This window comes from Saccopteryx bilineata, chromosome 2, assembly GCF_036850765.1.
Source record: "Saccopteryx bilineata isolate mSacBil1 chromosome 2, mSacBil1_pri_phased_curated, whole genome shotgun sequence".
Taxonomy (NCBI): domain Eukaryota; kingdom Metazoa; phylum Chordata; class Mammalia; order Chiroptera; family Emballonuridae; genus Saccopteryx; species Saccopteryx bilineata.
Genome location: NC_089491.1, coordinates 78,594,309 through 78,608,158, shown reverse-complemented (window position 1 = coordinate 78,608,158; position 13,850 = coordinate 78,594,309). Strand labels below are relative to the sequence as shown.

Below are 13,850 nucleotides of genomic sequence, written 5' to 3'. Positions count from 1 at the left end.
AATCTCTTATTACTTTATAATCCTCAGAAATCTTAAAACAAGACCAATTGAACACACAGTTTTATACATGCAACCAAATACAAGGGAGAACAATGATAAGCAGCAATTTATGAAACAAATGTTTATTTTGGTGTATCTTTACCTTTGCAAGGTTACTACTAAAGAAATGATTTAATGTTCACCTTTAGTTGTAGTGCCTTCTCTAAGTTTTCAATCTTTCTTTCAGCTTTTCTCAGCTTCTTTAGCTCCGCTGAGTCTGTGAAAGAGCTCTTTGGGGACAAAGACCTTGAACGTTTCACAGGTGGTTCCTCGAGAATAAAACAAGGACATGGTTGAACTAGTTGGAACACTGGATTATGAAAGACATGCAAAATTAAAGAACAAGTAATTTTGAATACTAATAATGAATTATAAAAAAAAAAATCCTGCATGGAATACCAGAGAAATAACAAGCGGAATTACCACAGTGCTACTGCTAAAGGTTTCTCTGTGACTCGTTAATGAGAATATTCATTTACATTTACATTGTTTCTTTCAGAATAATGATGTCCCATTAGGGAAGACTAAAGGGTTATAGACTCAGAAATGCAAGAAACCTCATTACAAAGGAGGGGATAGAGGCTGGTCTAATTGCTCTATAAGGGTCCAAGGTTACACTTGATAGGACAACCAGAAACAAGAGGGAAAGGTTTTTTTTTCCCCTTTGAAATAGTTTAACATACTGTGAAGTTGAAGGAACAATATGCTTGAGGAATATAAATACAACAGACAGTAGATCTTATACCATAATGACCATATGGTCATTAACTATAATGTGGCTAACTAGAGACATGAATGTGTGTTTATATTATGTACAGCTTCATATACCAATCTGGAGAAGGAATATGTAAAAGCAACTATTAAGCTGGGCAACATATTGTTCATACTCACTGAATGTCCTTATGAAAGAAAGAAAATTTTGTTCAAAATATCCCTCTTGTTTTCTTGACTTTTGTTAAAAGCAATGAAACATCAACCGAGTACATTTTAAAACTTCAGCAATACAACAAGCAAAAAAATTCAGTCCTGTAATATTGTCTCTCAATTTTAGGAATGTTTTATTTCATTTAAATAAAGCTCAATGCCATTAAAGTACTCCAAAATTGAAAGAAATGTAAAATGCAGTTATGTTTAAATAAAAAAATACATACATCATATATAGAGAGAAAGCTCATTTTTCTGAAAATTATTAATAATGGTAAAGGAAGTAAATAAAACTACCATAGAAATATGGGTCTAATTTCAAATTCTTTCTTTATTAAGGTAGTTTGTTCTATTCAGGAAAAATTGGAAGGAAACCAAAAACAATTATCTTGAAAACATGACTTACAACTTTAAAACACTATTTACTATTTCTGAAGTAATGCATGTGAGAAAAATGTCTAAAAATACTTATTTTTAGGGAGATGTTATTTCAATTTGTCTAGAAATAACATATTTACAATGTGATAGTATAAAATTTTAATATTGGTCAATATTCACAGAATTTTTGTAGTGTAAAGAAGTATATAATAAATACTACCAAAAAAGGTGAGATATTAATAGACAATAAACATGCTACAAAATATTGTTTATTTTTCACTACTGCTATGCCTTTAAATATGAAAATGTATAACTGTGCATAATAATATTAAATTCCATTTAATAGTTTCTATTCCACATGGGCAATATTTAAATATCTCCAAAGGAAAAAAAAAACATAAGATATATTTTTCTACTAATTAAAAGAATATTGAGTTAATGACTAATACCAGTTCAAAAATTTTTACATAGATTAATACACCTATAAATTAGATATATAAAAGATACTTGCCCAAGCCTTTTAATATAAAACATTAATTTAATACAAAACAGGTATAACACTAATAAATTTCATTAATTAAACTAGGAACATATACTCGGTCTTTAAGAAGACTACATATTTCCTTTTTTTAAAAAATTTATTTAGATTTTATTTATTCACTTTTAGAGAGAAAAGAGAGAGAGAGAAAGAGAAGAGGGGAGGAGCAGGAAGAATCAACTCCCTTATGTGCCTTGACTAGGCTAGTGCGGGGTTTTGAACCAGCGAACTCAGCGTTCCAGGTCAACGCTTTGTCCACTGTGTCACCACAGGTCAGACAATATATTTCCTTTTAATAAGGGAAATCATTCTACTCCTAACAATTAATTTAATCAAGTGTTTGGCATATAATTTTTTTAAAAAAGCTTTCAGAAATATCAGCAGAGAAGTAAATGTGGCTCTTTATTTTTTTAACTTCATTGCTGGCCTTGCCAGCTTTATCCTGATAAGTTCACAAAATGACAAAAATGTCCCTACCTTTTGATTCCCTTCAGCACTTGTCAAGATACTCTTTTCAGAGGAACTCTTGTTGGCAGATCTATTCTCTGACAGTTTTTCATTTGCTGTTTTTAGTTTCTCCTGTAAATACTCAATTTCAGACTTTTGTGAGACCATGAAGGTTTCTAAACTCAATAAAGATGGTTGTTGAAATACCTATTTAAAAAAGAAGTATATGTTCAAATACAATTATATCTTATGGTACTTAAAATATAATTATATCTTATAGTACTTACATATCTGCAAATATTTAAATATAATACTATATTAATATGTCATAACCATTCAGAGAAAGACAAATTTCATTTCAATAATAATCTGTAAACTAGGATTAGCTAAACTTCTATCATTCTACTAGAATGGCATTTTCCTACAAAATAACCAAGTCTGTATAAACATTTTCATAAATAATACTGTCATACAAATTTGCAAGAGAAAAAAAATTAAAGCATGGTTGCATGATCCACACTACTGACCTATAGATTATTTCAAATCTGTGATTATATACATGTATCTCTTCACGAAATACTCAATCCACCATCTGATCATCAAGAATTATGCTATACCATAGAATATCAAACTGGGAAAAGGAAAACAACAGCACTATAAGTCTAAGTAATTTTTAATGTATCATAATTTCTTAATAACAACTCAAAGAACTCTGACAATTTTAAAAGTGAATAGAGTTCACAGTCTTCTCTTTTGACATTTATTCCTATGTAAGATAAACTTCTAATAGTAAGAACCACATTTTAAGAACAGAAATCACAAGGAAAATAAGATTGGAGGAAACCTGTTCATGAAAACTAATATTCTGCAAAATTCTATTGCCATCTTGACTAAATATATTTGAAACTATTAAAACCCAATGCATATATGTGATTTCAAGTTGAAAACCTCATTTACAAAAATCAAAAGCACTAACTCATAGTAAAAAGATTTTGATTTCCAGCAAAGAAAAGTCAAATCATACGACTCCACTATTATATAGATCTAGTAGCCTTGAAAATAGTTGCATTTAAAATATAGATCCCCATACTTTCTAAATGACATTCTTAAAGACTATCAGAAAAACGTTTATGTCTAACTTTTATGAACAAATCATGGGATATATTATCTTTTTCTGGTTTGGACAACCTTTTAAAAAAATATTTTATTTATTGATTTTAGAGAAAGAGGACAGAGAGAAAGTGGAGAGGAGCGGGAAGCATCAACTCATAGTCGTTGCTTCTCAAATGTGCCTTGACTGGACAAGCCCAGGGCCTGGAACCAGCAACCTCAGTATTCCAGGTCAATGCTTCATCCATTGCACCACCACAGATCAGGCAACTACTGATACTTCTTTTTTTTTTTTTTTAGTATATTGGCAAAATTTTTCTAATAATAAATTGCAAGTTTATTTTTATAATTAGTTGAAGCATCTGTGGTTTATATTATTACACTTCCCTCACATATAAATCACTTGATTTGTTTCCCAACCTTTATTCTATCATACTACTAAATATTTTCCTGTGTTATTTATACAGTGTACTGCTGCCACATTTACAATATAGTAAAATCTTACTTTAATACCTTGCTTTGAACATTAAACAAATTACTTTATTTCCTTTTATTGATTGATTAACTGATTGAGTTCAGTAAGAGAGGAAGTGAGGAAGACAGGAACATCTATCTGCTCCTGTACGTGCCCTGAAGGGGGATCAAATCGGCAACCTCTGCACCTCAGGACAATGCTCCAACCAACCAAGCTATCCGGTCAGGGCAAATTAAAATACTTTTCTTCCAAACTCTAAAGGACTTTACCTTATTTTCTATTCTCTCTTTTAATAACTTTACAGATTTTATCTCTTTAATTTTTTTCCTGATTTGTAAGCTAACATATAATATTTATAAATATATCTTTTGATTGTGCTGTCAATCTAAATAAGTTTCAAAGACTACCTGCTCTTACCCAGGTTTCATTTAATAAAATTATTAAGAATATATCAAACATCCCATCATTTCCAAATAAATTTTTAAAAAAATCATTCAAGACCAAACAAAAATTTAGAATAAAACATAACTTTAATTTATTGGTATATCCAATAAGCAATCTTGTGTTAATAAGTGAGTTTTCTAAGTCATCATTGGATTAAAAAGCAATAGATAAAAATTTAAAGACATTAGTACTCAGTCAAGGAGCTATAATGATTAATAACTCAAATATTAATGAAGACATTAAAAATGCTCCAACAGTGGATAATGTTACTATGATAGTCAAAGATTTCACACTTAGGCAGCATTCCTTGAAAGGACTCAATAACTAAAAACAGATCTTTAAAATTAAAAATAAAAAAAGCTATGAAAGTAGTGATTAACACTAGAAGCCAGGAAGATAATATAAATAAATAAATCAAATGGGTTGTATCTATTTGGTTTTAAAATTACAGCTATAGCATTAATTCAACAGACCCTGTATAAATATTAAATATGTAGATATAGTCTTCACAAGAAAACTAAAACATGCTCCCAGTTTTTAAAAAGTGTGGCCTTCTCTCTTTCTCTCTTGTTGCATGCACACCCCTTCCCTTTTATCACTTTTGCTAGAAACATGCACAAGAAGTACTTCACATTTCTCTTAATATGATCATTTTTAAAAGTGTAAGTGAGATGTCAAATGACACTCAGTCTCACGATGAGTGAGCAGAGGCTATTTGTGGCAGTAGTTATGCTGCTGCAGCCAACTGCTTGCAGCTGTGGAATGTGGTCCACTACTGACACATCTAATGATTTTTTAAAAGATGCGAGTACTTTGGATTTCTAAGGGAAATCTCCTACTTTTAAAATATTGGCCAGACATAATTTGACTTCTTCATTTTGAGTACATGGTGATAAGAGTATATACTGCTACAAATTTCCAGGGGAAATTTTGAAATATGCATGAAAGCACTGAAAATTTTTCAAGTCATTGACTTAGCATTCTAATCATGGTGAGGGTGATGATATAGAAAGATATAAATGATAAACAGCTACGTGACATAAGCAGGTTACAAAAGAATATAATGTGTAGAAACAGATTTTGGCAAATATACATAGGAAAAAATGTTATAGTGTTATTGCTGAGAAGAGGAATTATATGGAAGAACTTTTTTCATGCTTATCTGAATTTCCTTTTATTTTTTACAATTAATATCACTAAATGTTTTTTAATTTTTATGAAAATAAAAGGAATTAAAGTTTCATATTAAAAATAAGAATAGATAATTGAAATATAAATGAAAGTCTCTCATAATCTTACCTCTCAGAGTACTCTACTGCTAATTTTGGGATATATTACCCAGAATTTTAAAAAAAAGAAAGAAAGAAAACCATAGTAATTCTGCCCTTTAATCTGCTTCTTTAAATACAATTTATTTTTTAGAACAGTTTTTATACTTATTGGGTTCTCCTATACCTCCCACTCTCACATCCAGTTGCCCCTATTAGGCACCTATAAAATTAACATAGCACATTAATGAACCAATATTCATACATTATTTTTAACTTAAGTCAATAGTTTATTCAAATTTCCATGGTTTTTACCTTATGTCCTTTTCTGTTCCAGGATCTGACCTATGATACCATAATACATTTAATGTCAAGTCAGCAACTCTTGGCTATGACAATACGTATTTTGATAACAGTGACAATTTGGACTAGTACTATTCAGGCATATTATAAGATGCCCCAGCTATTTGAATTTGTCTGTATTTTCTCATGATTAGACTGGCTTACAAGTTTGGGGAAGATCACAGAAGTGCCATTTTCATCATATCATATCAAAAGGTACATACTATCAACATGGTTATTGACCTTGATCATCTGGCTAAAGTAGTGTCCGTCAGGTTTCTCCACTATAAAGTGACTCTCTTGTCCCATATCCACATGATAGTCAATTGGCCTGCTTTTTAAACTTAATAATATGTATAATAATATATATGAGGCTATCCCTACTTATCCTTATCTTTTTAAATACTATTTTTACAGGCTTAGGAAAATCAGGACAACCAATTTCCTGTCTGTGGAAGTTTATTCTAGTTATTGCTCTTAAAACCCTAGAATCTTTGAAAAAATAACTTTTTGCTAAGAATTATTAGTACTTTATAAATAAATTTTTTTTCTCTAATATCAAAAATCCTAAGCACCTTTTCAGTTTACAGTCTTGGAAGATTATGGTATGATGCTGGACCAGGTATGGCCAACATACGGCCCACGGGCCGGAATGAGTTTATGCAGCCCGCGATTAAATTTAAATATTTTTCGCTACTTTAAAATCTCAACTACTCAGAAACGAAAGTGTCTTTGATTATTGGAAATCAAGAAATTTAAGAAGATAGTGATACGCAGAAAAGAATTCTGCATGTGACTAATCTAGGGTTAACTTCCAATAACTGGTCGAATGGATTCACGATACTTCTTTATTTTTTTAAAAAATTCCATTATAAAGATTTACAACTTTTGTGCTTGTCTGTACTCAATATGCACTGTTAGACATTTAGTGGGGATGTGAAACCACATTCTTTTAGGCGGAGTTTGCCAGTGCGCACCCAAGGTCAAACAGTTCATTATTTTTGTGGTCAAGTGTGCTGAATCAAGTGGCATTGTAGCACAGACAATAGTTGCAGTTGATAACTGAAAACGTGTCCAGGCTGTTTGTAAAACGAAATAATTGTTTTATTTGCGATATAACTCCTTCAAGCTCATTCTATTAATTAAATGTTGTTTTGAGTGATTGTGATACAGAATGGATATTTATACAGTATTAATTGTATTTTTATTAAAATATATTTTTATTTAAATAATGTATATTAAAATTTTTTTCACTCACATTTATTCATAAACAAATTACATAATAAAATTTTGTTTACTTAAACAAATCGTTTTTGTATTTAACATTTTTTTATTTTAATACTTTGTCCGGCCCATAAAAATATTTTCTTTCTAATCTGGCTCAAGGGCAAAAACTGTTGGCCACGCCTTTGCTAGATCATAGTTAATCTGATGAGAAATGATCAGTGAAGTACGCGTCCAAATGCCTTCAATAGGAACTAGTATCTTTAAATTGACCATTATTAATACAAAAGTTCTTTTTTTTGTGTGTGTGTATTTTTCTGAAGCCAGAAACGGGAGGCAGTCAGACAGACTCCCGCCTGCACCCGACCAGGATCCACCGGCATGCCCACCAGGGGGCGATACTCTGCCCCTCTGGGGCATCGCTCTGTCGCAACCAGAGCCATTCTAGCGCCTGAGGCAGAGGCCACAGAGCCATTCCCAGCGCCTGGGCCAACTTTGCTCCAATGGAGCCTTGGCTGTGGGTGGGGAAGAGAGAGACAGAGAGGAAGGAGAGGGGGAGGGGTGGAGAAGCAAATGGGCGCTTCTCCTCTGTGCCCTGGCCAGGAATCAAACCCAGGACTCCTGCATGCCAGGCCGACGCTCTACCACTGAGCCAACCAGCTAGGGCCAGTTCTTTTTTTTTGTGACAGAGACAAAATGAGACAGAGAGCGGCACAGACAGGAATAGTCAGATAGGAAGGGAGAGATGAGAAGCATCAATTTTTCATTGCAACACCTTAGTTCAGTGGTTCTCAAACTTTTTGAAGTCAGGGCACATTTAAAATCCTACAAATAATTGTAGGTGCACTATATACACATTTCTGAGAAATATGTTATAATAATTAAGTCAAATATTAAAGAAAAATATATAAATTCCAAGCATGCTTTTATGGTAAATGAAATAAATACGACAAAATTAAATTTATCCTGACATCAAAAAACATTTTTGTTACATTTGTTGAGTTATACCTTTTAGAATTCATAAAAAAAGGGGGATTAAAAAATGACAAAAATGTCGAGAGAGAGAGAGAGAGAGAGAGAGAAAGAGAGAGAGAGATACATTCTTAGTAAGATTTCGTAAATTCGGCAGGTCCTGGCACAAATGTGTTTTTTCATTCTTGTGTTTATGAGAAACATGAGCCTGATGTGTCCTAGCGATTTCTTCAATGTTTGGGCATATATTTGAAAGGCAAACTCTCATTTCCTTGTCAATACGTTGAAGAATTCCTCTCTTTTTACTCTTGAGTTGAGTGCAGAAAGCCCCCACCATATATATCATCTTAACTTTACACCAAACAAAGGATAGAAGAAACTTGCCTCTAGTCTCTCTGGAGAACATGGGGGGTAGTGTAAACAATCCAGCACCACAGCTTAACAGCCTTTTGCAACCTAATCAGGCAAGTGAGGTGGGGGGTTGGGCAGACTGTCAGCTTACAGCCAATTCCCCACACCTCTGTCCCCAAAAAATCTAAACTCCAAAAACTCTCTGGTTTTTTGGTCCCCAAAAGGCACATATTTCTCTGGAATACCATAGGGCGCACCTGGAAATCTTCTAGGGTGCACCAGTGCACCCTGGCGCACACTTTGAGAACCACTGCCTTAATTGTTCATTGATTGCTTTCTTATATGTACCTTGACCGGGGGCCTACAGCAGATTGAGTGACCCCTTGCTCAAGCCAGCTACCTTGGGCTCAGGCTGGTGAGCCTTGCACAAACCAGATGAGCCTGTGCTCAAGCTGGCAACCTCAGGGTTTCGAACCTGGGTCCTCCATGTCCCAGTCCGAAGCTCTATCCACTGCACCACCACCTGGTCAGGCAATATATAACTTCTTTTTCACATTAATCCACAAAGGTAATTCTGATCAAAAAGCCCTGTAGAAAATACAGTGGAAGAAGAAGAAATAGAAGAAGACTTTAAGTGTTGTACCAATTACTACTAAAATATATTTATATATATATAATTTAATATCTAGTCATGCTACATTAAATTCAAGCAATATTGTGTGGCATTAATTCAGTGGAGGCTGAGGAAATATTGCCTAGTAAATAAAAAGAATTTCAAAGCTATAACAGTTGCAAAGAATAGTAAGTTCAATTGTTTTGTCTTATTAGTAAGTTTTAATTAGATATATTGTTTCCTACTATATTAAAATAATAACTAACATTTAGTGAAAAAGTATTGAGTCCCAGCTGTAGCTAAGCATTTCATATATATTATCTCACTTATTTTAGAAATTTATAAATTCCAAACCTGCCAACATATATTATCTACTATACTATTCTGTCTACTTTGTGTATATATTCGAAATTTTTCAAATAAAAATTTTACTCCCCCCCAAAAAAAACAAAAAACAAAAATATTTCAAATGGACATGATACATCAGCAAAATTAATAGTTTCTCCCAATATAATATCTAAGTGAAAATTTAGAAGAGGTTAAACATATTTGTGTTTAAAATCAATGTGTATATATAAAATATCTAACATAATCATATAGATATATATATATAGATATATCAGAGATATTGACACCTTGATTGTTCTCTGAAAAATCAACTAAAATCCTCCTGGAAAAAGACGGTGTTAAAAATGTAAAAATAGGCCCTGGTCGGTTTGCTCAGTGGCAGAGCGTCGGCCTGGCGTGCGGAAGTCCTGGGTTCGATTCCCGGCCAGGGCACACAGGAGAAGCGCCCATCTGCTTCTCCACCCCTCTCCCTCTCCTTCCTCTCTATCTCTCTCTTCCCCTCCCGCAGCCGAGGTTCCATTGGAGCAAAGATGGCCCGGGCGCTGGGGATGGCTCCATAGCCTCTGCCTCAGGCGCTAGACTGGCTCTAGTCGCAACAGAGCGATGCCCCGGATGGGCAGAGCATCGCCCCCTGGTGGGCATGCTGGGTGGATCCCGGTCAGGTGCATGCGGGGGAGTCTGTGTGACTGCCTCCCCATTTCCAGCTTCAGAAAAATACAAAAAAAAAAAAAGTAAAAATATACATGTATTTTATTTAAAAATGTATATATATTTTCTCCTCATAAAATGCCTGAATCCCTGCAAAAACTTGACACTTTATTTAAAATTGATTTTAGAAGTACAAAAATATATAGTGAATTTTTATTTTTTATTTATTTATTTTTTTTACAGAAACAGAGAAAGAGTCAGAGAGAGGGATAGACAGGGAAGACAGACAGGAATGGAGTATAGTCAATTTTTAAAACAAAAATTATTAGCTGAATTATGCATAACCTGAAATGAATGACTTTAAAAATAGTCATACATTCTTTTAAAAAATAAAAAAGTAATATAGAATGATATTATAAATCAAAATAGTCTTATCACAAAAGTGCACAATGGAATTACTTACATGCACCAGCGTAAACTCACAACTCACTTTTATAAGGACTACTAAATTGAGTAATAAATGTCTAATATCAACCATGTCAGCTTGCACTTTTTTTTAGCTTGCAGTCTTTTAAAATATATACATATCTGCATTTCTTCAATAAATTCACTTTTAATCCAAATATCCTCAGGTTGCATTTAGAAATCACAAGACACTGAAATTATTTATTTCATTTATATAAAATTTAAACTATCACCATCCCTCTCATCAACACCATCCTAATGTCACATTAGAGCAAAGTTCTCTATTATAGTCAGTCAAACTAAATTCTCCTCTATTATAAAAACTTGTGTGGTACAGCTTAGTGAAGACAAAATGAAAGTAAAAATTTAATTTCATAAATTTAACTACTTCCATTCACCATATAAAACTTAATACTTGAATGAGTTATAAATGAATGTTTTACTGGCCTACAATGACATTCAGTAGATGACAAAAGTATCTTTGTTACACCCACAAGCTAATTACTGTTTCTATGCTTTAAATATCACACTGTATTGATAAAAATGAGTGATATTTACATGTCACAGAAAAGTGTTTAGAATATTAACTCTGTAATATACACACTGACTATTGATACTACTCCTAAGAGTAAACTATTCCTGGATTACTTAAAAATTAAGATGAAAAGACTAAGTGATTTTTCTATAGCTTTGTTTTTTGCCTTTAATAGCAAAATATAACACAAAGGGTTTTTCCTAATATGTTATATGCCTCATACTCTGCCAGAATTCTGAATATTTAAAATATACCTGTTAATAGTACCCTAAAACAAATTTCTAGACTCAATTAATTAAATTTCCTCTTCAGTGTATCTCTAAATATGTGACTTTTAGGTGTAATCCATTACTTATTATACACATACTCTAAGTTTTATAAATATTTGACACTTATGTCACCAATAAAAAAAAATCAAAATGTGTGCACTAATGGTATAAGCAAGGGACTATGCTTGTTATGCATTATCATCTCTATACATTAAAACCTCAATCATACTCAAACAAATTCACTAAAGTGTGGTTTTCAATCTGCTAACTATGCATTCCATAATAGCCTGTAATTATTAAAAACTGACAAGAAAGCTACGCCACCTGTGTTTATGTGAAGCCAGGTAATGAAAAAAACAACAACGCTGTCATCACCTCTCAATTCCTGATTGCATTATCAAAACTGTAGCCGAGTTTGGCATCTGGGTGTGACCTTGTTAACTGCTAGGGTAATTAAATTTATTCTATTGGGAAAAAGGATGATAAATTATTAGCAAGAAGATTTTGTTCACATTTTATTAAATTGGCCTGTCAAAGGGTTGGCCAAATTATCAAGGGCCTCATTTATTGGAGGCCAGCCATATTGCCACATCTGTTACAATTATTTATAATTTCAGCAGTTGAAAACCAACTGAGTTAGGCATCCGCCATGTAAAGTAATTTACAAATTATCTGATGAGGGAGTGTTTTAGCTTCTCCCTCATTTCTAGCCAGCAGAAAGCCGCGCTGTAATTACAGAACACGATTAGGTTCTTTGGGGAACTTATCTTGCACTCATAGCCATAGTAAGATGCAGCAAGAACATATGGAGGAGCTTGTGCTTCTACTCCCTGAAGCTCGTGACCCGCCTGCCGCTGAGCCCTTGAGTTGAATTTGAATGAGAGTGCCATGGCTAATGTTCTACACATGCACCATTTATGCCACAAAACAAATCGGATCACTGTTAATTATGAAGCAGCTATAATCAGGCCTTCACATCTGTGTAATGTGAAGCGCAGTAGGCTGTATTCCAATAATGTATGACTACCTTTGGGTTGCAAATTGCGAGCCATATTGCCTCAGTAGTAGTTACTGAATTCAAAGTAAGTCCTTTGATAAAAGCCCATCACATAGATATTTTTATCCAGCTTTATAAAAAAAAAAAAAAGGAAAAGCAAACCCACAAGCTTTTCTTTATCAGCTATTGACCAGAACAGTTAAAGCATATGGCACAAGTTCATTAATGAACAACACAGAGCACTCTAATTTAATGAAACCACTTGAGCCATAAAAATCAGATTTAGTTAATTCCCTTTTTCATTTTTTTCATCTAACTGAAACCGAGGATCTAGTTAATATTACAAGTTATAACAACACAAATTATATTTTTTCAAATTTATAAAGAATATAAAAAAATATTGTGTTGTACTACTGTAACCTTTAAAAAGAAGGGCAATAATAAGGTTATGTATTTTAAAAACTGAATTTCATCACAAATCTCATGTAAGAAAGCGTAAACTATTTGTATTTTAGAAAGTGAAGCCTACCAGCTGTATTCTAACAAAAAATAATCTTTATTCCAGGAGAAATCTTTCCATGAAAAGGCAGCTAAACAAGCTGCACCCAGATGGCAAACCAGCTACAGTTTAATTAATCCACTAAAAGCCATTTAGATTTCAGTAAGGGTAATGTAATTTTGAATAATAGTAGGGAAAAATATCACTAAAACATTCTTAAGTTTTATTATAGCGGCAACTAAAGTGCCACTATAGAGTAGTTAAAGTTGAGTTGCAGTTTCCATTATATATGCTAACTTTCTAGATTTTAATATCTTAGGCTGTTTCATTCTTCTTAGAACTTAAAGCAGACTTAAAACATCAGAGTATCAGAGCTCTGGCCAGATAGCTTGGTTGGTTAGGGCATCATCCCGATATGCAAAATATCAGAATACCTATTAGAGGTCTTTTTTTAAAAGAAGAAATAGTTTATTTTCATGCATGGTAGTAAAGTTGTATGATTATAATGAGTTAAAGTTTTGAAAATATAATGCGCTAATGGTTTAGAAAAAAGTTTATAGTGAATACTTATAAAAGATAAAGACTTCGAATTTTTCTTTTAAATAAAAATGTTCTTCATTCATCAAGTTTAAAAATCATCTCATAACATTATTTTACTGGTAAATTGATTTCTCCTGATGGTTGATTATATATGAAACTGTCAAGAGATAACTTTCCATAATACTTCTGTGGCCATGTCTACTAATACAAATGAATTAAAAATACAAACTAGTTGATTATAATTAAATCAAGCAATAATTACAAAGCAGTTTTCACTTAAAATAAGGCTATTGAATAAATGGATTTTTCAAAATGAGTATTTATATAAATGAAAATTTAGTTAAGTGTGAAACAAGATGGTGCATAATTTAAAAGTACCTTATATATGACACCTTGTCCTAACAATTAAAAAATCATTTTGATG

The 13,850-nt window shown here is 32.6% G+C and overlaps 1 protein-coding gene across 7 annotated transcripts in view; it reads right to left on the bottom strand.

Moving 5' to 3' along the window:
* Positions 1–13,850, bottom strand: part of CNTLN (centlein) — a 363,805-nt gene that overhangs the window by 185,577 nt on the left and 164,378 nt on the right. For all 7 annotated transcript variants that reach the window (XM_066257308.1, XM_066257310.1, XM_066257311.1 and 4 more), the window contains 2 exons: positions 2,357–2,533; positions 183–308 (listed from right to left, as the gene is read on the bottom strand). In XM_066257308.1, coding sequence (XP_066113405.1) covers positions 183–308; positions 2,357–2,533 — 303 coding nt within the window. The remainder of the gene's footprint in view (positions 1–182; positions 309–2,356; positions 2,534–13,850) is intronic.